Here is a 27,785-nt window from a genome sequence, read left to right on the forward strand (position 1 = left end):
AGACTTTGATCCACCCTGCAAAACCATCTGGAAAGCATCTGATTGGCAACAGCTTCAATTTTCAGCATGTCAATGATGAAAAATGTAAATTTGATAGAATTGTGCAAAGTCTGCTTTTTGCCTTATATGCTGTATTTCCATGAATATTTGCACACAGTTCAATAAATCACTGCACTTGTTTTCTTTTGCACCACACTATTCTGGAATTTTCATTTTATTTTGAAGGCATCTAATTTTATGCTAAACCAAAGCAGAGATTGAAAGTTAAGTTAATTGTTAACCTGGTTTTCTGTGCCAAAAACACATGAATGCACTGCTGAAACAACATACCTTCACACAGCAGCAGTTTGTCAGATTCTGACACTCTATTCCACTCTTCAAACTCGCACAATGGAGCGGAGAATAGTTTACTAAATTCCTATGAGGAGGGTGTGGCAAGACCAATAAAAGGAACATGAGGCGCTATACAAAAGAATAAGAATGTCTGAGCAGTTATCAAAACAAAGAGCCACTTCTTTTGATGTTGTGATTTACTGCTTTTAAAGCTGCTTCACTGTGTATAGTTTATCACTGACCCCCACATAATGTAAAAAAGCTTTAGCATTTAAGGTTAGCCCAAGCACTGAGATTGCTGTAAAAATAGAGATGTCTTATTGTAAAAATATTGACAAACAAAACTGTCGTTGGTGGTCACAGAGAAGATTACTATCAAAAAGTATTTCATTACTAGTATAGTACAAAATTTGAGCCACCCTTCATTTCTTTTATATTTTGCTAGAAAAATTGGAAACAAGTGCAGCGATTTAGTATAAACATTAAACGTGGAAACACCGTACATAAGGCAAAAACTGAGGTTATAAAATTCTAATGAGTTTGAAAGTCAGCATTTGGAATGGCCATCTTTTCCTTCAACATGACCTGGAAAGCCAAGCTTCCCTGTATCTTAATCCATGTTAAAAAAAAAAATCCCGGTGAGGAAATCCAAGTAAGTTGATTCTGTTACTGTAACTAGAAATGTCACATTTAGATTCGTCACTCCATGAAACCTGTTGCCACTGATTTTCATTCCAGTTCTTGTGTAATTTTGGCTCTCTGTTTCTCTTCCTTAACAATGCCTATTTGACAGCCACCCTTCCCCTGAGATCACATTATTGGTGCAAAAATACTATTTCATGCCTATCAAACTGTGTTAGCGTTGGCATTTTTCAGCAATTCAGCTAAAGAAATAGGGAGAAATTATATGTTTTGTGACAGGCTGGTAGTAGACAAGTTCCTAAAGATAGAATTTAAGATAGTTTCTTTCCCAAGTTGTCTTTTAGGTGGAGCAACAACATTGGCTCATCCCTTGTGTCGGGTGTCTTTTTTATGCATAAATAGGTCATAGGTCAGTGTTAAGTGGTTTAGCAAACAAAAGCACTCCTTTGAAAATGATACGGTGCAAGGACTGGACTGAAAATGAGTGAAAAATCAGCCAATGGTTAAAGAGAAACTTTGAAAGACCTTCTGAAAGCATGGAGAACTATTGCTCAAGGCCTCCTTTTAAAAAATGACAAGAAAGTCTGGCTTCTTAGAAGCAAAATATAAAGAAATGGGGGTTGAACAATACACATTAATTACACACATTAATTACACACATTAATTACACAATGATAGGGAACAAATTAAAGAAGACAAATAATTTCATTGATAATCACACAAATTGTCATTTTTTTAATACATAATATGAAAGAACAATATTCGTTTTCTTGTACAGTACACACACTGCAACATAATGCAAGAAGACACACCACACTCATCAATCATTTGACATTTACTTGAAATTACTCCTTTAGAGATGTCAAAAACTGGAATGAAAAAGCTTTTTAAAATTATGCTTAAAGGGTAAAAAGCACCTTTAGAATGAGAAACATTGATGAAGCACTGCTTTAGAAAGACAGCACAACTTAGCATAGCAGCTAAGTATATGTTAGGCAGACTTTGCCTTTAATAGTGACGGACGTATAAAACAATAAAAACAATCAAACACAGAAAAGCTGACACAGTCGCTTAAATGAGCTGCACCTCCAGCTTAAGGCACAAACAGGTGTGTGCAATAGAGAATGTTCATGTAGAGCAGGAATAGAGAGAGGAGCCCTAAATACTGGAAGTCATGATAGTGATTGCTGGTTGTAGTGCAGGTAATGATTAAGTTTAACTCCAATCACAGACAGTGTTTGGTGGATAAGCTGAAACATATGGATTCTTCTCTCTCTGTAGTCACTTCAGTGTAACTACCATAGAGCCCTGTGTTAGAGAGATATTGCTTAAAGGTAGCATGACACTATGACAGTCCCATTATAATGGCAAAATTAAACCGTTTCCCAGTTTATATTGTTTCCTCCGTGTGATTAGAAACTTTCTAATTCATAATTAATCTTATATTTTGTGATGACTTGTTACAGGCTGATTAAATATGTCAGCATCAGATATCCCACACATTAACGTCTTGGTCCTGTCTGGTTAAGTTAACTTTGTATAGTTCTAACACATTTCTGTGTACTGAGTACTCATAAGAATAGATATAAACACCCAACAATAATTTAAAACCTGAATGCAACACGAATGTTCAAACACAGAGTAAAGAAATGCAATTGTTATGTAAAAACAATATTTACTTTATAGCTATATTTGGATTTCTCGTCCCAGAATCAAATAAGATTGAGGAAAAGATTCACCAGCAAAGCCGGAAGTGAATATTATGCTCTGTCACAGTGAGCTGTCTTTTAAACATGCGGACTGCAGAGCTGCTGAACATAAACGACTTAATGATTACATCACTCCCACTGAGGAAAACGCAGGGAAGTCCTGCATTCACACTGTGTAGTCTAGATCAGCATTCATCTTATTGTACATGTCGTATATAGCATCAACAGTTGCAGAGAAGTTGATGAGAAATTTTCTGATTTTTTCCAAGCAGTCCTCTTCCTTGACATCCCGACCCTTGGAGAGGGCTCTCAGGAAATCGGACTTATACGGAGCAGCAAAAAGAGCCGCCTATAAGAACAAGCACAGATTTTACTCACAAGCCTACGCGTCTAATGAGCTTATGACAAATTTATTGTATAAAGAAAATTTTTGTAGCTACTTTGAATGCACCTTGAACAGTTGTTGCACAAACCAGCCGTGATATCTTTTAAGTGCTATTTCATAGGCTTTGGTGACATTGACTCGGATAAGGTTTGGATTGTTCTCGTCCTTTTCACCGTCCACCAGGCTCTGAAGGAAAACTTGGATGAATTTTAGACCCCTTTTGGACAAGAAGACATGCACAGTGATTATGGACGAGGACTTTTCTCAGCTTGACGAAGCAAGTGCAGCACAACAGTCTAAAACAGGGATGTCAAACTCATTTTACATCGATGGCCACATTAAGTGGCATTGACAGAAGAGTGAAACTCCACTTTCTGTCAATGTAAGGACTTTTAACTACACAGTCAGTCCCTAAGATATATTAATAAAAGATGAAGAAGTGTTGTTTCAATAGAAAATCTCAGTTTTTATAATGATAAATGTGTAAAATTACAGAAAAAGTTCTGCTAGCACTCTGGGCTCAGAGTGCTAGCAGAACTTTTGCCGTGGTATGAATGGCTGTTGGGGATTCTTTATCAGCAGGAAAAGATGTCAAATTGATAGTTGAAAGTATTTTTAAAACAACATTTTAAAATATAGTTAAAAGTTTAAAATATATGCCCTCCTTCATGTTTTAGAAAATTGTCCACCGGGCCTACTTGGAGTCTTTGCTGGGCTGATTCTGGCCCCTGGGCCTTATGTTTGACACCCCTGGTCTAAAATGTAGAGTTTCTCACACCTTTTTAGCCACATAAGTGCCAAAGTTGCTCCAACTTTGGGCCATTCTCCTCCATGCATGTCCTTCTCTGCCTCCAAAATCTGCTGGAGAGTCTTGAACCGTCCGGGGTTGCTATCATAAACAGACTTGATTTTCTGTTAAATAAAACAGTTATTGTATCATTGTATCATCCATTAGCAATGTAGAAGTCAAGGGGCATACTTACTGTGATGTTACCCGATATGTCAGCCTTGATCGGTGCGAAAATAGTAGAGCCGAGGCAGTCTGAGGAGGAATATTTACACAGGCTGTGACTCGCAATTAAAGAAGTCAAAACTTATTTCCCCACACATGTGAACAAAAACTACGGAGCTCATATGAGATGATGAACATTCTCTTTGGAGGTAATCAACATCTCCTACTAATTAACACAAAAGCTCAATTTGAATCTGTATTAAACTTGACTTAAACTCCAGTTTGAATGCACAGGATATTCTGTGGGGACTTACGAACAATCTCACAACCCCTTTAGAAGTTAGATTTTTTTAATTATAGCTGTCCTTCAAGATTACAATGGAATCCCAAGAGCTTAATCCCATGTTTGCTATTTGACCTGTCCGTACTTGTAGACTGTTGAACAGTAATGTCTTTAAAAATCTAAGTGGTTTACACATTCGTCCCTGATTTGTTTCTGAAAGCAGACACAAATCCCTTTGGAGTTGCATCAGGCATCTGGTTTTTAAAAGAACTGAAAACTACCAAATCAAATAAATAGAGCTGTGTGCTGTGGCGACCCCTCGTGAATAATGATATAGCTTTAGTAAAATGATGGAAAAAGCATGTGCAAACTGCCAGTGGTTTTTTTGCACCCTCTGGTTAAAAGTTTTAAGCCTGTGTAACCTCTGACCGCACCCTGCATCAGTGCTGCACGGCAGGTATGTTGTAGGGTGACAGGTGAGCATTGACTCTACAACTATGATTATAAATAAATAAAGTGCAGGATTGTTTAGTGAACATTCGTTAAGAAAGTGTTTTTCCTTTGTTTTCCCACCAGTGACAGGTCAAAATGTCTGCGGTGACAAAAATCTGCTGTTGGACAGCGAGTATCAGACACATAACACTGTTTTCATTTGGTATCTGTTAATTAGGCGATGCTGAGTGAATAGTAATAATGAACAACAAGACATCTCGAGTGCGGACCTCCCATGGTTCATGGCTGACCTGCTAACACAACAGACAGCCTTTAGCTCTTGAGCTGTTACTGGAAACTACCCATGACTAAGCCTTTTCTATTGTGCAATGCAGTGTAATGCATCGCCACAACACTAATGGCATCATTTAATGTTTCAGATCCCTTTAATTTCCATACACTCCACGGGGAAAAGGTTTTTGTACTAAATATTGGACTTCTGAAACTAATTATTTATCTACTAATTATTTATTACTAATAACAAGCATAAAGTAAAACTTACTAATTGAAATGACTCAGAATGATTTGAGGCAAAGCCATGATGACATTTTACTACTAACTTTTACTACTACAGGTTAAATAACAAGTCTCTATTTAGATATAAATAAAAATAAAATACACTGGTGTGTTGAAACAAGACTAACAGGAGAGTGAACGTGCCAGTGGAGTGAAGTCTATTAGGACACTAATTAGGGAAGAGAGTTTCAGACACCTGTGTGAATGTACTATGAGTGTGCGGGATGGTAATGGCCTGTAGGAAAGTTGGCTCAAAAATTTCTGGGTCAGGAAGAATAATGGTGACAAGGAGGAAAGAGCCTAATATCGACATCAGACTTGGTTCATCTCAAGGGTTTCACGTGGCAAATTCAATGGAGGGACTTTGGCATATTAATAGAGAATGAAGCCGCACAAAGATGCCCTGGCGCACTGCGGCACCGGTGAATGGGCATGGGGAACTCAACACCGTACTAATCAATTTTCACAACTTAAAATCCAGGCCAGTGGAGTAAATTATGCATGCTAAAGGATTGTGGACAGGTTGGTGGAGAGAAACACGATCCAGAAAAGATTATCATTAGGAAGAGCAACATCGTTTTGTTAAACGAGATGGAAGTGTTGTGACAGATTTATCCTCACCACAAGTTCAGTGTTTAATAATCAGACAAATTCCAAATGAAGATTCACAGCAGTGGAAAAAACACGTCCATTGCATGGGTGGTAATTTTAACGTAAACTGCACATTTTGTGCCTACTGGACCAGTTTAACAGTCCTGGAAGTATAAAGCACGATCGGTCCATGGCATTAATCTGGAAGCCTTTGAGAGGTTAATCATAAAGCACCACAACTATACATTTTCCCTGCTGTCATCTATTTTTAAAATTCACAACTTCATTTGCAGTCCCATTAATGTAGTCTCCCCTGTGTTACACTGTGGAAACTTCACTTACCAAAGAATGGTGGAAGGTATGACACAGCTTCCAGAAACGGTCTTGTTTCCACTTGTCTGTCAGCTGGCAGCTGTCTGAATTGGTGCTCCATTAGCAGAGCCATCTCTTTAGTCCGGATACACTCCTAACTGTTGAAATGATAGCAACAGGCTGTCAGTCCTCCACTGCAGCTTCACAGTGATAGGAGGAGGAGAACACAGAGAGAGAGAGAGAGAGAGAGAGAGAGAGAGAGAGAAAGAGAGAGCGACATCTCTCTCTCTATTCACACACACACACACACACACACACACACACACACAGATAAATCTCTCTCTCACACACACACATAGAGAAACCTCTCTCTTTCTCTCTTTCTCACCCTTACACACACACACACACACACACGCACACACACACACACACACACACACACACACACACACACGGACAGATCTATTCACACACACACACACACACACACACACACACACACACACACACACACACACACACACACACACACACACACACACACACACACACACATCTCTCTTTCTCTCTCTTACACACACATGGAAGTCACCTACACTGAACTCCTGGCTGCAGAGGAGCTCATGTGATCGACATGTTAGTGATAGGTCCGGGCCATCGCCACCTGCCGGGGTAAGAGGGCGGATAAACGGTACCAGACAGAAGAAACAAGTCCAGAGTAAACAGCACCTGATGTGCTCCATCAGCTGACACTGGTCTTCCTCTGCGTTTAATCGCATGTGCTGCTTTGCTGCCAACTAATGGAGTCTGGTGGAATATCGCTCTTTGGTTCCACTTAATTTATCTGTTTATCTGTTAGTTAGTTATAGTTATCCCGGGATTCGTGCAAGCATATAACAACTATGTAATATCTTACTGTAAGAGACAGACAAAATAGTATCACACATGAACTCCGCAGTTTGGTATTTTACGTAGATTATTTTATTTTAGTCCTTTTTAGTTTTAACATTTTGTGTTAAATATAGTTTAGTTTGCAGAGTAGGTTTGCTAGTTCTTATTGTTAATTATTAGTTTCATGTAAGTTCTAATTAATATTAATATTATTAATATCAGTGGTAGTAATAGTATTAGTGGTAGTATCAGATAGATGTGTCGAATCATATCTAATGAAAATTTAAAGGAAAGTTACAAAATTTCAACACACTGACCGAAGAGATAATCACATAAAATCATGACTTATCGACGACGACAAAGACAAAGAAAATTCAGTGGCGGAAACAAACTTCCAATTATGCGTTTCGCGTTTTCCGCCGCTAACTAAATTTGACCTTCACTTCATCCCGTAGCGTATGAGTAACTAGGAAGTGTATGTATCGGTAACTAAGGAAAGCTGTAGTGAGTAAATTTGAGCTTTCCTTGTTTGAAAGCAAAACGTCGATTTTTTTTTTATTAAAAGCCAAGGGGAGGCAATCCAAGGTAGCACCGAGAGGTAAAGTGGCTGCTATCGGTGTAGCTAAACGCTCCTTATATCCGAGTGCAGACGGGTAGTTGGAGCTGGTAGTCTTTTGTTCTTATTGTTTTCTTTATGGCCATGAAATTATAATTTTTTCATGGGCAGATCACCTATAACAGTGGAGATATTGAGCTGTCTTCGGCGTCAGTATTTGTTAAGTAACTAGTTACTTTAAAAAAGCAGCATTAGTGAATATATGATGGGGCCAAGAGACCTTTGACTTGTGATGTCTGCATTCGTGCATACTGACTGGCTACATGCCCTAATGAAACTATGTCTGCACTGTTATTTTTAGCAAATTTAATATCAAGCTTTCATTTGTGCTAACTGTTCAGGTTCATGGCTCTGCCGACACTTTCGACCCGTGTGCCCAGTCGATCTCGGGTCTTGGCCGACCAGCTGGCCCGGCAGCGGGAGCAGGAGGCCCGGTGGCGGCAGCAGTGGGAGCTGCATGCTCAGTACTTCAGAGAGCAGAGCATCCGCAGCCAGAAACAGACGGTGTGGAGCTCCCGTCAATCCTACCAGCAGAGGTAACTTCCTCCAGCATAGATGCTCTCACTCACACGGTCTCCGAAACGTTACACAAATATTGAAGCAATCCAACTAAATAACTACACATTGCTTTATATTTGGTGATTTTATTTTTGTATCCTCCTTTCATTTTCTTGTCATTAATTTTACATGATTGCCATAACGTACTCCAGCATTATCATCCTGTTTCTCCTTTATTGCCCTCGGAGATGGCTCTGTAAGTAATCACGCCATGTCATATATAAGTTTTGTGTTATAAAAAAAGTGATAGTACTTGACACTACTCCCTACCTATGGCAAAACTAGGCTAACCTTTATGTTGAAGTCTCGATTTTACAACAGCCAGGGATTGGTCTCATCTCAGGCTGGGAGCAGAAAAATCTTAAAATCTAAAACCTACAGGAATCCAATGTGGTAAAGCCAGGAACATCCTGGAAATACCATAAATACTGAAATTACAATAAATAAATGTTTTCATGAATTTCTTTGGCCTATTAGAATATGCTGGTATGCTAAGAGAAGTAGTGTTAAGTTGTTTGTTGTATTGTGAGTATACCATAGTGTATCTTCCTTTAAATCTGTGTAACAACATATATATATGTATGTATGTCATATTTGTTTGTCTGTATAAATTAGTTTAAAAAATAGATAAATAGCCTTATGTTATTATATTTACTGTGTTGCTCTTTGTCATCAGTTGACAAAAATGCTAGTATTTATTTAATTTTTTTACCCAAGCATTTTTCTTCTTTTTGTTTTCAGTATGTCAGCATACCATAAAGACAGACTGAAGGAAGAAAAGAAAGCCAGCTTGGAGCAGCGCAGGAATCGACTCAGGGTAATGCTGCAAGAGGAGCAAAACCAACTTGAGGCAGAGCTCCGAGAGATGGTGCCCGACAGGAGCACGTTGGCAAGTCAGTTGGTGCAAAAAAGTGAAGAGCTTCGCACGGCAAGAGAAGACAGAAGAAAGAAAGTTGGTGGAATATTGCCCCATAAATATTCACCACAGTGTTGTGCCATGTAAGTTTGCAATCCCCGTTCATTTTTTTTGTCATGCCTAGCTTGCACAGGAGCTGCTGAGGGAGCACTGGAAGAGAAACAACCAAGAGCTGAGAAAGGTAGGCAAGTTTAAACTATTGATGCAAATGTGACAAGTTGCCGAGCCCCATACCTCAGACCTCGAGGTGTTACCACTGATGAAGTGTTTGACGGCTTCAGGAATCTAGTGACCACCCCATACGTCTAGAGAGTTCACCAAGTAGAGGAAACAGACACTTTTTGTCAAGACATCCATTTGATCTGGAAACCCATATGGCCTGTGATGCAGATATTCCATGACTTTCTGTTAACCTGATTCCAGTGTTGACTTAAGAAAAAGAAATGTTCTGGTATCCCTTCCACCCAGGGTCAAGGTCATCAGTATCTCTGTCTCAGCTTTGTCACAACTCACTCTTTCAATCTGTCTGCAGCTGGAGTCAGGATTACATAAAGATCACGTTGTCAGCCAATGGCAGGAGCAGATATCTGAGAAGAAACAGGTAGGTGGATCATTCCAGGCACCAGACAAAGTCAGTTATGTTCATTTCAGTGTTTTAATAACTTTGATAGCCAGTATTGAAGAAGTTGCTTCAGTACTTCATAGTATAGCCCTTCTCAGGCCGGTGTTGACACATATGACCCACAAGTCATTATCTTTTTATGTGGCCAAGTTTTTATGTAACACATCTATTTTTAATTGAACAGTGTTCGTGTACTCTGTGAGCACAGTATCACGGCCGCAACCTACTCTGGTCAGCCCCTCAAAGGTGGTGCATAATTAAGAAAGCTTTGACACTTACTGTAAGTGACCCAGCTTGTCAAACATGCAGAAAGAAGTGGCGTACCAGGAGGAGACGAGACGCTTTGAAAACGAGTACGAGAGGACCAGAAGAGAAGCTCTGGAGAGGATCAAACAAGCGGAGGAGAAAAGGAAAGACGAGGAGCGTAGGAGAGGGGAGGAGCTACGCAAGCAGATGGAAGAACTGAAGCTGAGAGAAGAAGAGGTATTCAGAGCATCAGCAAACAATTTCTTCTGTGCAAAACCACCTTTGCAGGCTTTTTTTTTTGTAAACAAGATTATTTTTTATTTTTCTCTTACAGGCCACTCGTCTGAAAAAGGAGCAAGAGGCTCTACTGTTGCAGCAGTGGGAGCTGGAGAAGATAGAGGAGGACAGGAGGAAGGCGGAGGAACAGAGGAAGAAGTTTGAGATCGGGTATGTGAAGCTTATTCTCCAGATGACCAAACAAAAAGAGTGGTATGATATTTCAATCTACTGAGGTACTTTACATATGGGATTCATGTTGCACTAGGCGTTTCTTGATCCGTCAGTATCGAGCTCAGCTGAGAAGAAGAGCCCAGCAAGTGCAGGAAGAACTGGTAAATACTTTTTTTACCTGCAGATTTTACTGTGTGATCATCCAGATAACTTCCCCAGACCTTTTCTTTGAAATCCTTTTTACGACACCAGGAGGCCGATCGTAAGATCCTGGCAGCCTTGCTTGAAGGAGAGGAGGAGGACAGGAGGCTGGAGACTGCAAGAAGGGAAAGAGCTGTCGCTGATGCAGCCTGGATGAAACGTGTGATTGAAGAGCAGCTGCAACTGGAGCGTGAGAGGGAAGCTGAGTTTGAAGTCTTACACAGGTGAGCGCCAAGATTTAGTAAGCCTCAACTCTCCAGAAAGGCGCACGTGCGGCTCTGTGAATACAAATCAATGCATCCCATTTGTTCGTAGGGAAGAAGCTCAGCATGTTTGGGAGAAACGAGAAGTTCAGTGGGAGAAAGAGAGGAAAGCCAGAGAACGGCTCATGCATGAGGTAAATTTCTCTTGGAGTAAAACTTGAAGTAAAGCTTAAAGATGTGAGTTCAAATAAAAGTTGTCCTGTTTTGGGTTTTTCCTGTCTTTTTTGATAAGGTGCTTGTGGAGAGACAGCAGCAGATAGAGCTGAAAATACAGAAGAACCGTGAGGCTCAGGAGGAATCTCTAAAGAGACGAGAAGAGCTTATCAAGGAGCTTGAGTGGGAGAGGAAATTCAGACGTCGGGAAAAGGAGCAAGAAGAGGGCCGAAGGACAGCGCGGATGCAAGAGATAAATGCTCAGGTTGGATACTTTTTATTTTGTTTTTTATGGGAGGGGGTTCTCAGGTTTATTTCCCCAACTATGCATTAACCTCCTAGGACCTGGCGTCCACATATATGGACATCACATTTTGGGTTATTAAGACCAAAATACTCAATTTTGCTCTACAAGGGCCTTGATATCTACTTACGAGGACATTATACTGCTACTGTTCGATCGAAATTTTATACGAATATCCTCATTTGTGGCTCTCATTTTTCTTAGAAACAAAAAAAGGTAAAAAAAAAAAAAAAATCTGGTAAATCTTTGTTTTTACATTCATCAGGTCCCAATCAGCCCAAATATCAAAGAGAAATTAAAATTGCATGCCATGAAAGAGTTTGGTCTTAGGAGGTTAAATAAGAAATCATATGTGAAGTTGTTTGTTTTCATGTTATGTAGGTGGAGCAGCAACAAGAGGCGCAGTGGGAGGAGCGGTGTAGGAAAGAACAGGAGGAAGAGGAAGAACGGGAAGCCCTTCGAATCCAAGAAGAGGAGCTGAGGCTTGAGATGCAGAGGATCGCCAAGAAAGGATACCAGGACAAGGTGAAAGAAGAGTGAGGCAGCCGTATTCATGATTCCAAGCTTAAAATTGCTCTTTAATATTAAAATATGCTTGAAACCATCTCTTTCAGATTCACAGCAGGCCACGATCAGCCTGGACATGAGAGACCTGCCAGACTGAAGTGAAGCCGAACATGAGCTGTTGTATTTTTTCTGTTAGGAATTAGCCTTAAAGGATATTTCATGCTTTTTAAAACAGCCCTATGAAGACTTAAAGGCCATTTGTCACAGTAATTACGCTGTTGGTCAACACTGAGCATGAAGCATTATGTGTTGTCAAATGATTTCAAAGTGACAGATGCACAAAGAAACTCTCCGTCCAAATTCAGGACAAAAACGTCCAATGTTAAAGTTAAAATAAAAGCTCTCACCCATTGCAGTCTTTGAACACATCCTGTGGAAGCAGGCCTGCAGTGGAATTTGACTTTTGTTGTACATTAGTGTTTTTTAACAGCCAAAAGAAAACTTTGTCCTTTGAAAGGATAAAACGTAAAAAAAGAAAAAGAAAAGAAAAGTAGGCCACATGTGCCTCCTGTCATGCCATATTGATTTAATTTCTATTTGTTGGACTCGAATCGATTCGTCTCTGCTCTTAGAGCTCTTGAATGTCTATAAATTTTCTATTCTGTGTGTATTAAAGCTGTTGCAATCAAATCATTTGAGCATTTTGTATTTACAAACCACAACCAGTTATAGTTATAAATTAAGTTTATTTAGAAAATAATTATTTCCCCAAAATGCACCTTCTGCTGCATCACGCATCCCTGCACTCCATGCAAGCACAGAGATGGACGTTACTTAGAACAGATTTCAGAAGGAAAATGAAATCTGCAACACCTGGCAATGATGAACATTGGCTAGCACAGTATTACAGGATCCCATATGTTGCACATTACACACAAAACTAGCAGCAACAGAACGGAGCACAATACACATGGACATACATACAGTATGGTTACTAGCACTAAATATTAACACCAAGAGTGGCTGTAGTGTACAGTGCAATGGGTAGCCTATTAGAAACACACCAAATAATCCTAACTTGATGCAACAACATCTCGGTGCTGGTGAAGATGATAACTTGGCCCCTGAACAAGTGTTTCTTGCATTTATTGACTTGACAAATGGGCACACATAAATAGCTGCAGTAAGTGCACTGCAGACTGGATTACACTTGGGCAGGGAGCAGGTCATATTAATAACTTTTTTTTCCCCTCAGTGTAACAAACATTATCAGCATTGCGCTGAAACTGAAATGTGCGTAAAGTCTTCAACTTATGGAAGCTAACAAAACCGTACGCTCGTTTTTTCTTCCTTTTTTCATATTAAAACTTTACAGTGTAGTGATGCTTAAACAGTGCAATATATTAGAGGAAGCTCCTTTTGCTACAAGAGTGTTTGTAATAGCATCCAATGATAACGATTTCATGGCTCATTTATGGTTTTTCAGCATCCATGCATGGCTTTGGTTTGATAACACTGACCAGTATCATATCGATTTACTGTGCTCTTTGTCCTAATGCAAGGCATTAACTCTTTAATGATATTTTGTAATTCTAATTATCAAAGACAGAACAAGCTATTTCCCCAGCATGTTAGCTGGAAAGTCATATCACCCCCCCATCAGAAAATGTGCTTCTACAAAAGCTGGCTAAGTTTCTGACTTTTCCCTTGACACCAAGACTTTGTCTTTAAATATTGTCAATGCTTATTCATAAATAATTAAAAAACAAGGCATGCATATACCACATATACAAAAAACAAAAACAATAAAATAACTATAAATGCGTATAAAAACAAAACTGAGATGCTGACTTCTTTGCAGCCCTGTAAGTGCTGTTAGTTGGTATTTTCCTTTGTGGTGATGGTGACAAGCTGCTTGGCGGCCTTGGCAATGTCATAAGCACATTGGATGACCTGCTGGGTGACCAGCTGCATGTCCGGTCCTGGGCAGCCCTCCGAAGGCACCGCCTTCCGGCACTCGCCCTGGAGCCTGCACGCACTGGAGGTCAACAAGCGCAGAGAGCCTCTCACCGTCTCTGAACGCGGCTTCTGCAGAGGAAGATTAAATGATCTTAATAAACATAGAAAAAGTCTGCTCACAGGCCTCTTCAGAAACGGGGTGCAGTGTGCATCCAGGTGTCAAATAACAAACAATTAGCAGATCCATTCTTTGCAAGAAAAAATCTATTTACCTTAGGAAATAGGGCAGCCATTTCTGTTACAGCCACATGTATTCTTTCTGAGCAGGGTATGAAGCTGTGAGGTGAAAAGATTGAAGTCACAGTCAGAAAGTAAACTGAAAGTAACAAATACAATGGTTATAAAAGTGATACGAATGATCAATTAGCTAATCACCACTGCAATCAGGTTACTTCACAAAGTGGAGGTGCAATTTAGTTTTCAGAACACACCATGCACCATCATCATCGACAGATTACCTACAAAACATGCCATTTAAAAGACATTTTAAACCTTGTAAGTAAACAGCACTTTAATTCTACAGTAAAAAAACGTCAAGATCAAAAACAAATATGCTGTCAGCTATAAGTCACTGCACAGATGCACCTTACCTTTTTTACCTAACTAAAGCAAAGTCAGCGCTTGAAGATAAAACATGAAATGAATTGATGTTTGAAACTCGGCATACTCAAGCATGCAGCACAATATGACAGAAAAAGAGACAGCTTGTTAGCAGGTGAGGCAGACCAGAAGAAGAAAGTGTCTGAGGGAGAGGAAAATAAAACTGTGCCTGGGAGGCAGGGACAGAAGCCAGAGTACCAGGAGGTGGGGTCGGGGGACCGGAGGCTGAGCGGCTGAAGGGGAGAGGGGGCCTTCTCAGCCCAGGGTACCAGAGTGCTGAAACATCCCAGGCTGTGCCTGAGCCGACGCACACCTTCACGCTCACATGGTCTGATGGCAGGAGTGATTGGTGGCGACACCAAAACAACATGATAACAGCGGAGCAGAGAGGAAGTAGAGTGAGGAGGAAGAGTGACAAGAGCAGGACAAAAAAAAGGGGGAAATGACAGGGCTTACATGGAACTAATTATAACAGAGTAGCTATGAATGTAGGAGGAACTTGAGGTTTAAAATGAGAGCAAGGAAACGAAAGTTTAAAAAAAAAAAAAAAACACACACACATATATATATATATATATATAAATCAGTTGCAGAACTCATAAAAACCCCCCAAAAACCTTTCATCTCATTCTGACCTGTCATGTTTGTTCTCCTGAGCAGCTCGCAGCAACTCCTGGATATTCTTGGTGATCTGTTCGGTCTTGCGGATGACGTCCTCTGTGCTGGGAAGCGTGGGGTCAGAGTCCATCTCCAAATCATCAAGTTCAGGGATAGAGCTACCCTCCCCCAGCCAGCCACTGCTCCTCAGCCTCCCTCTCCTGCAGAACCTGCTAAGTGGGTGAAAAAAAACCCAAACAACAAATCAAGCCCCCTGCAAAAACCTGTTTTTTCCTATTGAACTGTACATGAAGACCACTTTGCCTCACTGACTTCTGGGTGATTTTCTTACCCCGAGTCATCCATCTCCGAGTCATTGAACGTGTTGTCATAGTCACTTTCTGGCATGCTGCTTTGCTTCTCCAATTTTGAAGCCTGGGAGGGAAGAAAGAACAATATGAGAGAGATCCAGTATTACTCACGGCAAAACCCAGCAGCAACTGTGGTGAAAATACATTTTCTTCATCTAAAAAGCAAAAACATAAGCCTCATCTGTGTGCTGTGCCAACAAGAAACTGCACAGCCACATCAAAGTGGAGTATAAACAAGTAAAGGTGATGCAGAGGACTGAATCAAACAAGCCAGTAAAGCTGTAAAGCAAAAGCACATCTACAGTTTAAAGATTTCACATTAGTAGAGCAGATTATGCTGAGATCATATCATTTATTTGCATTAGTATGACACTTGTTACCTTTCCTAATACCTTATGAAACCTCTTGAAATGCCAAAGCAAGGCTGGATTTACATGTGACATTTGAAAACAGCCACACAGAAAGCAACAAACCCTAAAACGTTACTTTACAAGTGCGGCACAAGCTTTTCTCCTCTAAAATAAAGACAAGTAAACCCCAGAGGGCCCACACTTGCATATGTGAAGTCAGAGCTCAGTGGTGCATGCCACACAACATAGGCACGCTATCTTCATACCATATAGGGTTTGCTGTGATCTGATAGCGTGACTTAACTTTATGCAAATTCACACTCAACGCTACATCTAAAAAAAACAGGAAGTTCACTGTACTACACAACATGTTCATACTCTGACAGTCTGCGTTCAAGAGTCTGAGCAAAATCCTCTCTGTGCATGCAATACTAAATGCAGCACATTGTGGGATTATCTCATGCTTACATAAATTGTCCTCTTAGCAGATGATCAATCGCTTCACACTGCAAACCACTCACAGATTTCCACTGTTTGGTTGTCAGAGAAGTAAAAGCAAAGTAGCTAAGATTTTGTAAGAAACAGGGCAGAAGGAAACTTTGTCTTATTCTTAGAGTATTTCAAATGAAAAAAAAGTCCAACTAAAACAATATATAATGTGCAATTTCTTTCCTTTGTCTTCACATAGATTGCTAAAATACTTTAATATCATCTCATATACCAGTTTCTAGAACACAAAAAAAGCAGCGCTGCATGACAAGCACAGATTTCTGCTCAATGCTCAGCAGTGACGCAGAGGTTTTGCCTTTACAAAACCCCACAAATTCCATTTGTTTAGTAGGACAATGAGGATGATGCTGATGAAGGCAGGTATCTGGCGGTGAGGACAGCCGATGGAAGGATGGCTCATGCAGGGCAGATAAAGAGCAGGAGAACAGAGGATGAACGGGTAGAATTGGGCTCCGAGGAGATTTGCGGCGTCCCGCGAGACGCAGACCGAGTTAGGATGTACTTAACCTTTTGAGCACTGTCGTCCTTCGACCAACACAAGGTGGATGGAAATGAGGGAAGGGATGAAGAGGTGGTCACAAAAGCGCCCCTTTCCGTCTAAAGACAGGGTTCAAATCATAATGTAACACAGACACACACACACAGATTTCTTAAAATGAAAAGACCTGTTTATACGGACTTACAAAAAAGCTGAATGGATATTAAAAAAATACTGTGTATGGACTGGAGTCGATGCAAAGCTGTGCAAAGACCGTGAGCACTGAATTCAAAATAATAAAAGTCTTTCTTAGCTTAGGATAAATCAATAGTACAAAGACAATGCAATGGAGCTTAATCCTCCTATTTTTATTCCCTGAGCTCCACTGTTTCCTTTCGGTGTACAGTGCTTTAAAAAAAAATATCACTGAATAGCCTGGAAACGAGCTGATAAAGGGAAAAAAATATCAGAAACTATAAGTCACAGGCTTGGATTAAAACCAAACAGAGCAGATGGACAGTTAAAGTGAGTGTGTAAATGTATGGTGCATTACAAAAACACAGAGTATTTGTATGGCAGTTTAATACTTTATCAACATAAAAAACACAGTACAAACCAACACAAACCATGACAGCATGTTTCTGCGTGTACAACTAAGTCTTGTCTAGCAAAAAAATTAAAAAGGCAGCACTCCCATTAACAACAGATGTTTGCAGATGTGTGTGTTATTAAACTGGACACATATTGCGATTGCTCTGGCTCTATCTAACATTGCATCGCATTGTGGTTTTTAATGAGTCAGTCTTTGAAGAAGCCAAAAATTAAAAAAAAAAACCCCAAAACAAAACAAAATAAAACGTGCGTAGTGGAAAATGAGTAAGGAGAGACACAAACACAGGCAGGGGAAAATGTCTGCAGACAGGATGAAGACATGAGGGACAGTCACTGAGTGGAAATGGCAAAGGAGAGCAGGGAACAGGTCTTACTTACATGAGTTGGGAAGGATTGAAGGGTGGGGATTCCCTCCTCTGAGTAGGGAGTTTCCCCTTTAGGGAGATAGGGCTTCAGGCCTGAGCCGGTCTCATACATAGACATGGGCCGACTGGCCCGTGCAGACTGCCGGCGTTTCAGGGCAGAGGGACTGGAGGGGTCAGGGTAGTCTGTACCGCTGGGGATCTGATAGATATTGGTAGTGACCTGCCGCCTGAGAGAGGTGTTCTCGCTTTGCAGAGATTGCAGCTGGAAGAGATGTCAGTAATACACTAAGAGGGGCGCTTTAATGCCACTGTTTCTCTAGATTGCTATCTATTTAAATTTTGATAGATTGTTGCCGCTCCTACTGCCAAGGTTATAATTTGGCAGAAACCACCAATCTTTCCAGATACAGAGTTTGAAACATGTTCTTTTCTGGCACGTCACCAATATACAAAACCTGAAGCTGTTTTCACAACTATGAATGAATTATAAAAAAAAAAAGTCCATAGCTATGGAGAGAATGCTCGCTCAAAGCTCTGATAGATTTTCATCACAACACCCCTCCTATAGAAAAGTGTCTTGCTGAGTACCCTTCACTAATCATTACTAACCATTGCCATTCATATTCAAACAGCTTTAGATTCTGTTTACTTGACGACAGTATCCAGTAGTTAAGTATCTATAGTGCAGGGAAATTCAAATTCAAGGTCTCGTCTGAAACAGCATCAAAGGAATAACATGAATTTTGGTTTGGGTGGATTCTTTTTGCCTATCAGTGCAAAGCTCAAGATAAGCAAGCAAAAGATCATTGTACAGGTAAGAAACACAGGTGCAGTTCAAGTCAAAGATTCAGCTGCAAGGAAAGGTTTGTGAACACTTTGGAATAATCATGATTGCTGCATGAAAAACTAATAAACATGGTCTGATCTTCACCCAAGTTACAATTATAGACCAACACAATCTGACGAAAACAAAAAACAAAAAACAAAAAACACTCCCTCCCAGTATAAGCAGGAAAAAGTAAGTGAACCTCTATGACACAGATTTCTCCAGAAGTACTTTAAGTCACGTGATCCAAGTCAGTCTATGAACAATATCTAGGAGGACTATAGAGGTTTAGGAGGACTAGAGGTGGACAAAGCTGGAAAATACTACTAAAGCATGGATGAAAAAACAATTTGGCTTAAATTAAACAAAAAAGTATGGTGAAGAGAGCATCATGGTTTGGGAATGCTTTGGTGCCTGAGGGTCTGGAGGCTGAGGTTGAATGACTTAACAAGGCAATGGAGACAGACTAATTGAAAAAGAGGACAAGGTTTTTCAAGTTTTTGAAAAAGCTTCAACCTTTTCAGATGTTTGCTCTTCTTCTTGCACCTTGGGTGAAGTTGTCTCAGAAACCTTTACCCTGTTTCCCCACCTTTTTCAAAGATCACGTGAGAATCTGACTTAACCCAGATAAGATGTTGTAGCACAGCCCAATGCAGGCTGTTCTTCCAGAAATCCTGATGAACTTCCGAAGAAACTGTCCAAAATTCCTCAATGTTGTGCAAATCTCATAAGAAGCTACAGGAAACACCCGCTAGAAACTATGGTTGGTAAAGGAAGTTCAATAACATTAAAGAGTTCACTTATTCCCCCCCAAACCTGAAGTAAGTGCTAACTCGGTGTCAACGAAAAATACAACAGTTTGTGTATTTTTGTTGCATTTGTGGAGAGTCATTGTGTTGGTCTATACCTGTGACTGAGATCATTATCGGACCACATTTTATAGCTTAACCAATGCAGAAATCCAAAGCTTTCCACGGTTCTTCTTCCAGGTTTACAGCACTAACAGACTGACTCAGGAATTATAAAGGGATTCAGGGATGCTCTAAACATCAACATTTGATCAAGAATACACTGGCCTTAAATACTACAACTACTTTAAAACTGTGATGAAGATTAATAGCGATAAAGCTAAAGATTGTGCTTATGTGATCATGAACTGATATTTAAATATAAAAAGCTAACAAAATAAGAAACATTTGTACTTTTGAAACTACAAGGTACAACCACAGTAAGCCAAGAAAAGCCACAGTGCTGCACGTTTTCTCCACTACATCTTTATCTAAATGATGCTGTGTGCTACAGTTTACTGCAGGGGGAGAAACAACAGCAGACTGAGTGCAGCTACGTGAATGCTCTAGATGCTCTTCATCAGCTCTAAAAGTAAAACGACAACATTGTAACATCACTGTTACTTTACCCTGGGTAAACTTTATACCAGGTTTACTTTACCAAATAAGTAAATAGTAACTTAATAACTTCCAATTTGGTTTAGTTTTAGCAAGCTAAAACTGTATAAATCTCAAATGTCTCCCATTAAATCATCAGTTGAGTTTAACAGTATAAGGTGAGGTGTTCTGTGAAAAATAGCCAAACAAAAAGTCCACATGTGCTAAAGTATGTTCCCCCAAACAGCTGGAAATCATCCAAAAACATTCATTGCAGTAAACACAGTATATATGACAAAGCAAGGCACACACATACAATTTCAGTTAGTCACTGTGTGTTATCAAAGGGATTAAAAACAAAACAAAACAAAACAAAAACAAAAAAAACACCATCATCAATTATATCATGCTTTTTCTTCAAACATGCTTGTTAGTAACATTAGACCGGCTTTAACTTTAATTTATAAATTAGGTGGGAAAAGTGACCTTGGTGTTAAACCAAAACACACACACACACAAAAAGGAAAAAAAAACAAAACAGAAATCTCTGGTTTACATTCAGACTCTGAAAATTGAACATGCTGGCCATAACAGAGGGTGGACCAGCAGGGTGTCACAGCAGCCTTATCGTACCACAGAGCATTCCTATTCAGGTGGTTCGGCCGTGATTACTAAACACAGGCTGGGCCTCCACACCAGAGAGCGTTCGCACTGTGCAGGAGAAGTGCTCTGCTGACCGCTGTGCCCCCGCCCCTTCTAGTCCGGCCCTCGATGTTAGTGATCTTACGGGTGGAGCGCGGTGGGTACCTTTTTCTGCATGAGCCTCAGCTCATCGCTCAGACTGTTGTTTGCTTTCATGAGTTGCTGGATTTTTGCTTCAGAGGCAGAGAGGGCGGTTTTCACCTCCAGGTATTCTTGCATAGTGATGGGTCCGTCTGAGAGGTCCGAGTCCAGGCTCTGTTAAAGACATGCCAAACAAAACAAAGAGGTGAATGATGCAAAAGAGATTTCATTCAGGGTTTTAGTTTGTGAAAATACTGTCTGGGTACCTTGGTCCTGTCTCCTTTGCTTGATGGGAGCTCTTGATCTGTATCCTCATCAGATGCCACACTATCATAGTCAGGCTGGTCATTGTCCTGGCTATCACTACAGTGTCTGACGGCCACGTTCTTCATGATAAGTTCAACGTTGTCTAGGACAAACAAGAAAAAAAAACCAACTTGTTTTGTTACTCTGTATCTTCATGAGACTCGGGTGTCGGGGGGGATTTTTGAAGAAAGTAACAAGAAGACACCGACCTTTGGGACTGACTATCGGATTCCCTTGCTGTCTGCGCTTTGCTTCACTTAATATGTCAATGACCAAAGTTGCAAATTCATGTGCATTAAATCTTGCAAGCTTTTGCCGCCCCTAAATAACACACAGAAAGAAAGAAAAAAAAAAAACACAAAGAAATTACACAAACAATGCACAACCTTTAAGGTAACAACAGAGAGAAAACCAACACAACCACGTTTGCAGGGGTGTTCTGCACAGCTGACTTGCCTGGTTTCGTGTCGATGAATACTCCGGATTCACAGGAAGGAAAGGAACCACAGTTGTCTCTGTGACCAGCGTGCTGTGATTCTGTGTTGCCAACCACACTGCAGAGAATGAGCAGAGTGCTGTTTAAGGCACGAGTACAGCTGCAATGCTAGTGGAGGTGTTGAAGAGTGCGTGTGAATACCACTATAGATGCATTTGAGTCCTCTGGTAAGGGGTAAAACTCTACCTGCATCAGTCTCTCGCCTGTCCACTTCATCATACACGTCCATGGCCAGCTCCTCAAATAAATGATTACTGAGCTACATTAAATAGAAAAGAAAGAAAAATCACACCTGAGCAAACTTCAGGGGAGAATATTTAAAATGAAACACAGTGAAAACACTTACAGACTGCAGTTTCTTTTTCGCTGCCTTTGCAAGTTCCGATAAATCTGCACTGCTGCAAACAGAAAATTGTGTTTGTGAACATTGCTTAATAAATTCGTAGGTCTGTAGGTCTATTGCTACTATAATGCAGTTTATTTTCAGTAATACTTACATGTTCCTGATCCCAATAAATGAAAGCAGTTAAAACAGATCGCATGTGTCATTTGACGTGCAAAAGTATTTTTCTGCTCTTTTTCTGCTTTGAAATTAGAGCTAATAATGAAAACTTCCCTCACTCTGTTTAAAAGACTGCAGCAAGCTTAACTTCATGTCAGAACAAGACTCACAACTAAAACAACCATCACTAAATGCCTCACTGCATTCACTCTGCTGGCTCAGTTCAACTTAAACTCATTCACTCAGGCGCATGTTAATTGGTAGACATGCATCATACTGACGTACAGCTTCTGCTTTCTTACCTGTCGGCCATTTGTGGAACGATGAAGTGCTGGCCGCTTTTATGATCTGAAAGGAACAACGCGAAAGTTCTGGATAAGTGCCAAAATCCTTCGGGGCAATTACAGGAACTGTATTCACTTTCTGTTAATCACCATTTAAAATCTGTATTTAGCTCATAAGCAAATTTGATCAGCTGTAGAGCCACATCACTAAAACACCTACAGCACTGTGCAAAAGTCCCGGTCTGTGCTGGATTGTTTCACATTTCTTGAGGATATGACTTTTAGATACTGTTCATCTGCTGTTTTTAGGTCTCCCACTTCTTCTTTTGCCCTCCACTAGTCCAGTTTTCTCAAAATTATTAAGTCCACACTGCACAGCATGCTCGGATATGCCAAGCTTTCAGCCAGAAGCTCTTAGAATCACTTTGTTGGTGCAAAAATACTATTTTATTTTTACAAAAACATCAAGAGTTCTTGCACATTACTGCTCACCCAGCAGCAGCAAATGCTGCTTTTTCAGCTTTTTAAAAAAAAATTATTTTAAATGACACATCTCCGCTTACCTGGTTTTCGTCCACACAAGTAAAACGCCAGTCGATCGGTTAGTTCATACTGAATTTCCACCAGCCTGTCTGCCAGGTCGTTGTGGCCAGCTTCTCTACAAAACCATATTTAAAAAGTCAAATTAAGCTTAATATTTTGTCTTATATATAAATAATTATTTTACATAATAAACACGTAGGCTTGCCTTGCACAGTCAATGGGAGTTTTGCCTCTGCTGTCTGGAGCACCAGGATCTGCCCCATAAACGGTCAACAGTTCAACCTGAGATACTTGCCCAGCCTTTGCAGCTACATGCAAAGGAGTGCTTCCCTTTTCCTGCCCAAGACAATGATCAACATAACAAAAGCCAGAACATGAGCCAGAATTTGACAGAAAAAAAAAAACACATGCAAAAACACGGAAATGATACTTTTAAATACAGAAGGTCTTACAGGATGAAAGAAATTTGCTTGAGCTCCGAGTGTCAGCAGCCTCAAACAAGTCTCCAGATTACCAGTGCGTACGCTTGAGTGAAGTTGCTGGGGGAAAAAAAAAAGAAATAAAAAAATTTAACTGTGACTTTAAAAAGCACAACAATAGAGCTCTGTTCAAAAACATGCTTCCTTTCTTTCCCTGGTGGATCACTGCACCCAACCATTTCTCCTCACCTTGCTTAAATCCTTGGCTGTTGAGCTGTCATCCTCTCGGCAAGGTATGCGATGGACAAACACCAGCATTTGATATTTGGCTCTTATAAACTCTGATTTGTTTGGACTTTTGGGATGCCATGAAACACACACACACACACACACACACACACACAAAAGACATTGAGAGACTATGAATGAGAAAGCAGCAAGAGAGTCCATTGTCATTTTTTAATTAAAAAACAAAAAAGTACTCCATAATCATTTCCAAACATTTATGACTCACTGGAGTTTGTCCTGAGGGTTGGCCTTGCGTTTTCCACTCGTCACAGACGCAGGGTCCAGAAGGGAGTGCTCCCAAATTGAATTCGCACCGTTGTTGTATAATGTCTGAACCATCTAGGTTAGATTAAAAAGGAAAGCATCGTGTATAATTTCTCATATTGATTTAGACCTTCAAATGGTGAGGGGAAAATAAATAAATAAATAAATAAATAAATAAATAAATAAATAAATAAATAAATCCCCTTCCTGTGCTGCACTTGCTATATTTGGACAAAAATCAATACACCTCAGGGGATCTGCTGCACTTGATGTCATACAGCTCTACTGAATTTAAAACTGAAGTAATACTAACCCAAACCCAAGTATAACATGTTCTAATGGCTTTAGTTCAGCATCTAAGCACAGAAACTACAAGTAAGACAAGTTCACAGCCAACAGAATAAATATGCATGCAACAGCTGAATGATCAAAATATTTCTGTTGAGGATTATTTACCTGCAGCTGCGTAGGGGGCCATGGCGTGTGCGTCAGGTGGCGCACTTGGGAGCTGTGTCTGCCCAGGCTCCGATGTACACTGCAGCACTCGTCGCAGATCAACACGCCTCTGTTCACCGAGGCCCAGCGAGGTTCTGAGCGAGAACAGAAAACAACCAGGTCACAATTATGATAGATAAATTGTGCACTTAGAGTATAATCTTGGAGTTCGAGCAGTTCACTGGTTTTACTTTGATCAAGCTGAGGAAGTTAATCTTTCTTTCTCTTTTTATCATATTCAAATCAACTCAGTGCTTCTCTTTTGACAACAAGCTGGACCCAAAGAGTCTCCTGTTACCGCTGTTGTAAGATGACTACTACAGGCAGGTGCTTACTTTGTAATAATTATGATATTTTGCTTTTTTGTCCAAGGAAAAAACATCATTTGATAGTTCTTACTCACAAGTACTGCTAATTTACCCAAAGTTTAATACAGTTTATTCTTCTGTGCCATAGGACTCTTGAAAATTATAGCCAAGCCACAGTGATATCAGTACTTCACACACACCATTACGCACCTACAAAAATGAGCTCTCAAATGTTTAGAGGCACAGAAGTAACCGTTTTACATGGATCCTTCATAATTCTGACAGATTTAGCTGGATTGGGCTTAAGACAACTATCTTTTAGGTTCCTAGCACCCTAAAAAGAGTTGTGATTTCATGACAGAAAGGGATAATATCGGAGTTTCGAGACAACATAAGAATTTCAGTTGGACCAAAGATCCCACAGAATGAAATAATCGACAGAATCTGATTGTTTTGATAGCGTAAATAGTCCCCATATGTATAAGGTATTTAGTTTTTGATTGCTATGGCATGATTTTATGAGTTAAAGCATATTATTTTGAGGACCCCTTAGCACAAAGCTGTCCCCAGACCCGCTCTGAGAAAACAAACATATAGTTATCTATAGCTGAGAAAGGTCCCTGAAAAATATGCTGTTTAATCCTGCTCAAGTGGCATTCGCTGAAAACTAGTGTCCTGCTGGAAGAAATAGCTGAGGCTTTTCAAAATAGTTATTTCATATATTTTATTTTTAAAAAAAGTCTTCATTGGCTTTCAACACATGGGATTAACAAAATGTTGGTGTTGGCGTTTTCATTAAATTTCTGGACACTAGATCACAATGTATTATATGTTATATAATTAAACATAATAATATCACAAGATGCTGAGTGGATGCTTTAAGATCTAATGAAGAAAAACACAATCCAAGAAAGAAAGAAAAGAAAAAGCCAAACTCAAAACAGGCTGTGAAAAAGGTCACATTCATAGTCATGTATCGCCTTTCTGACTGCAGATTTAGGTGAAGCTATGGGTTGCGTAAAAAGGAAGTGAAGACTAACAGAGCAGCTTCCTCTTTCAAAGCACTATAAAGAAAATACCTGAAGAACTAATAATCTTAGAACTGAGCTGCAATATTAACCTAATGCGTGGTGTTTTTTGCCCTATGAATTAAAAGTGTACTATGACTCTGTGACCAAAATAAATGTGTTTACTTAACCTTGGCCTATTTTGCACGGTTCATGCAGTGCAAAAGTCACAGAGTTGTCTTCCATCTGTGCACAGACTCTTCTTGACAGCAAACATCAAGACTAGAAACACTGTAAAATGATACAACACTAAAGCCCACTGAGTTTCAAGCAGATAGAGTGACGGGACAGGCGCTGTAAAAATCCCAACAGCAGCTGCAGTGCAAGAGCAACAGATGCAGGAGGTCGCTGGACAGATTGTGGCTCCTGGTCCCAGAGTTTTCAGAATCTCTTTCTAACAACTGTCCCTCAGGACCTCCCGAGTCTCAGTGCTCTCCTCAGCACGTGCTGCTAAATTTAATACCACATCTTGAAACGCTAAAAATATTCACACCCAACAACTGGTAGCAGCCATAAAGTGGGGCAATCCAGGGCAGCTGCTGAGGAGAGCTCAGGGTTAACTAATGACATGAGTGACATGATGACAGACGAGCTTCTTAATATTTGCGTTCCGCTGAATGATGCAAAACAAACCGATGTATTTTCTATTATTAGACTTTGCTTAATTTACAGTGCATTATGTCGCCACAAGAAGAAGAAAAATAAAATCTCTCCTGCATTGAGTATGCGGTCAATTCACTCAGCATCCTGTTTTGCTTCCTGTGCCTGCTGAACAGCATCACGTCATTTCTATACAAGTGGAACTTCTGTAAGTACAGCCTCAGACACAATACAACAATTGTATGCTCAGCTCTCAGAGCTTGGTGCCATTGGTCCCGAAAAACAAAGCTCTGTTAGAGAGTGCTCGTGTACCCTGATGCCATATAAGTAGTTATAGCACTATTTTTTTTACTCTATTACATTACAAGTGACTGGTTACAGATGACACGGACTGCAGATTTGGGTTAATGATGCAGAGACTTTTTTAAATAATCAAATCTTTATGAATACAGTAGGAAATACAATACAGTCATTACTCATTAACACCTTTAGTTCAGCTGAGTTCCATCGTGCCAGAAGACCACTGTTATGCCCCCTTTTTTATTGCACTTTACTCATGAGAAACAGTTAATCCCAGCAGTTGAAAGTTAATTTTATAACGGGCATATAAAAGGGACATATCATATAATTATAATAGGGTTTTGGTTGGTTATTAAACCAAACGGCACCCTAAAAACTCCTTTCATGAAGGGAGCTATGGCGTTAGATATGAATACTAACTAGGTAAACTGGATACCCTAAATTACTGTAAAGAGAAACCAAAGTGTTGCCAGCGCTGCTAATCGGATTTATTTGGATTTGGGGTGTTTCTTAAGCACCAAATGTCAGCTAACAGACAAACACTGCATAGATGGTGTGAGTTTTACTTACCTGGGACACAGCAATCTGCGCAGACCTCAGTGTTTCGCAGGCGTTTAGACATCCTCAACTCGGGAAGAAACGCCTTTTAAAACTGAGTAGAGGAAATTGTGTCCGTTATGCTAACCATTGATTACTCCGTTAAGATGCCTTCCGCGTTAGCTAAACCCAGAAAATTAAAAACAATCCAACAACTAACTATCGTACTTACTTCCTTTTAACCGTTGCGAGCCTTTTCGTTTTTTGCTAGAGTTGGAGTTATGACCATGATAACATTTCCTCCCGCTACAACGCCGCTCGTCTGCAAGTGAGCTGACTGAGCAGCCACCTGATTAGCTAACTAGCCTGTGCACACTTGGTAGTTTACTCCTCTGCCTCTAGACAGCAGCATTTAGCGCTAGCGCGATCCCAGAGGCAGTTGTGACTGTGACCTATAATTGTGGTTTACTCTGCCCATAGTTTTGACTCTCAGGAAATACACCTCTCAAAATAATACGAATAAGTCCTGCTTGAAATT

At 40.1% G+C, this 27,785-nt stretch overlaps 3 protein-coding genes across 12 annotated transcripts; 1 reads left to right on the forward strand and 2 right to left on the reverse strand.

Annotated features, from left to right (window-relative positions):
- Positions 1-1,619: 1,619 nt before the first annotated feature.
- On the reverse strand, positions 1,620-6,951 carry gltpa (glycolipid transfer protein a). Of its 3 annotated transcripts, XM_085426957.1 has the most exons (6): positions 6,812-6,951; positions 6,246-6,373; positions 4,053-4,111; positions 3,848-3,981; positions 3,136-3,286; positions 1,624-3,033 (listed from the first exon to the last, which is right to left on the reverse strand). In XM_085426957.1, the coding sequence occupies exons 2-6, from the start codon at positions 6,346-6,348 to the stop codon at positions 2,851-2,853; spliced, it is 630 nt and encodes a 209-aa protein (XP_085283083.1). In that variant the 5' UTR covers positions 6,349-6,373; positions 6,812-6,951; the 3' UTR covers positions 1,624-2,850. The 3 variants fall into 3 exon arrangements, with proteins under 3 accessions (XP_085283085.1, XP_085283083.1, XP_085283082.1); XM_085426959.1 differs by lacking the exon at positions 6,812-6,951 and having other exon boundaries at positions 1,620-3,033; positions 3,848-3,972; positions 6,246-6,437; XM_085426956.1 differs by lacking the exon at positions 6,812-6,951 and having other exon boundaries at positions 6,246-6,435.
- Positions 6,952-7,566: 615 nt separating this feature from the next.
- Positions 7,567-12,573, forward strand: tchp (trichoplein, keratin filament binding). Its single transcript, XM_085425466.1, has 13 exons — positions 7,567-7,704; positions 8,064-8,258; positions 9,022-9,232; positions 9,321-9,377; positions 9,729-9,797; positions 10,128-10,301; positions 10,399-10,511; positions 10,609-10,675; positions 10,767-10,939; positions 11,031-11,112; positions 11,211-11,396; positions 11,817-11,960; positions 12,050-12,573. The coding sequence occupies exons 2-13, from the start codon at positions 8,068-8,070 to the stop codon at positions 12,080-12,082; spliced, it is 1,500 nt and encodes a 499-aa protein (XP_085281592.1). The 5' UTR covers positions 7,567-7,704; positions 8,064-8,067; the 3' UTR covers positions 12,083-12,573.
- Positions 12,574-12,668: 95 nt separating this feature from the next.
- Positions 12,669-27,642, reverse strand: git2a (G protein-coupled receptor kinase interacting ArfGAP 2a). Of its 8 annotated transcripts, none has more exons than XM_085425460.1 (22): positions 27,480-27,642; positions 27,281-27,362; positions 24,397-24,530; positions 23,903-24,015; positions 23,638-23,743; positions 23,422-23,508; positions 23,175-23,305; positions 22,990-23,084; positions 22,445-22,490; positions 21,987-22,035; positions 21,827-21,899; positions 21,601-21,698; positions 21,354-21,465; positions 21,105-21,247; positions 20,863-21,012; positions 17,858-18,106; positions 16,897-16,986; positions 15,511-15,593; positions 15,197-15,391; positions 14,760-14,891; positions 14,174-14,237; positions 12,669-14,030 (listed from the first exon to the last, which is right to left on the reverse strand). In XM_085425460.1, exons 2-22 carry the CDS (start codon positions 27,330-27,332, stop codon positions 13,818-13,820), a joined length of 2,415 nt encoding a protein of 804 aa, XP_085281586.1. In that variant the 5' UTR covers positions 27,333-27,362; positions 27,480-27,642; the 3' UTR covers positions 12,669-13,817. The 8 variants fall into 8 exon arrangements, with proteins under 8 accessions (XP_085281586.1, XP_085281585.1, XP_085281583.1 ...); XM_085425459.1 differs by having other exon boundaries at positions 15,197-15,388; positions 21,987-22,038; XM_085425457.1 differs by having other exon boundaries at positions 21,987-22,038.
- Between the last annotated feature and the right edge of the window lie 143 nt (positions 27,643-27,785).

Source organism: Rhamphochromis longiceps, linkage group LG12, assembly GCF_057381845.1.
Source record: "Rhamphochromis longiceps isolate RC_006_pf linkage group LG12, R_longiceps_female_GT1.1, whole genome shotgun sequence".
Classification (NCBI taxonomy): domain Eukaryota; kingdom Metazoa; phylum Chordata; class Actinopteri; order Cichliformes; family Cichlidae; genus Rhamphochromis; species Rhamphochromis longiceps.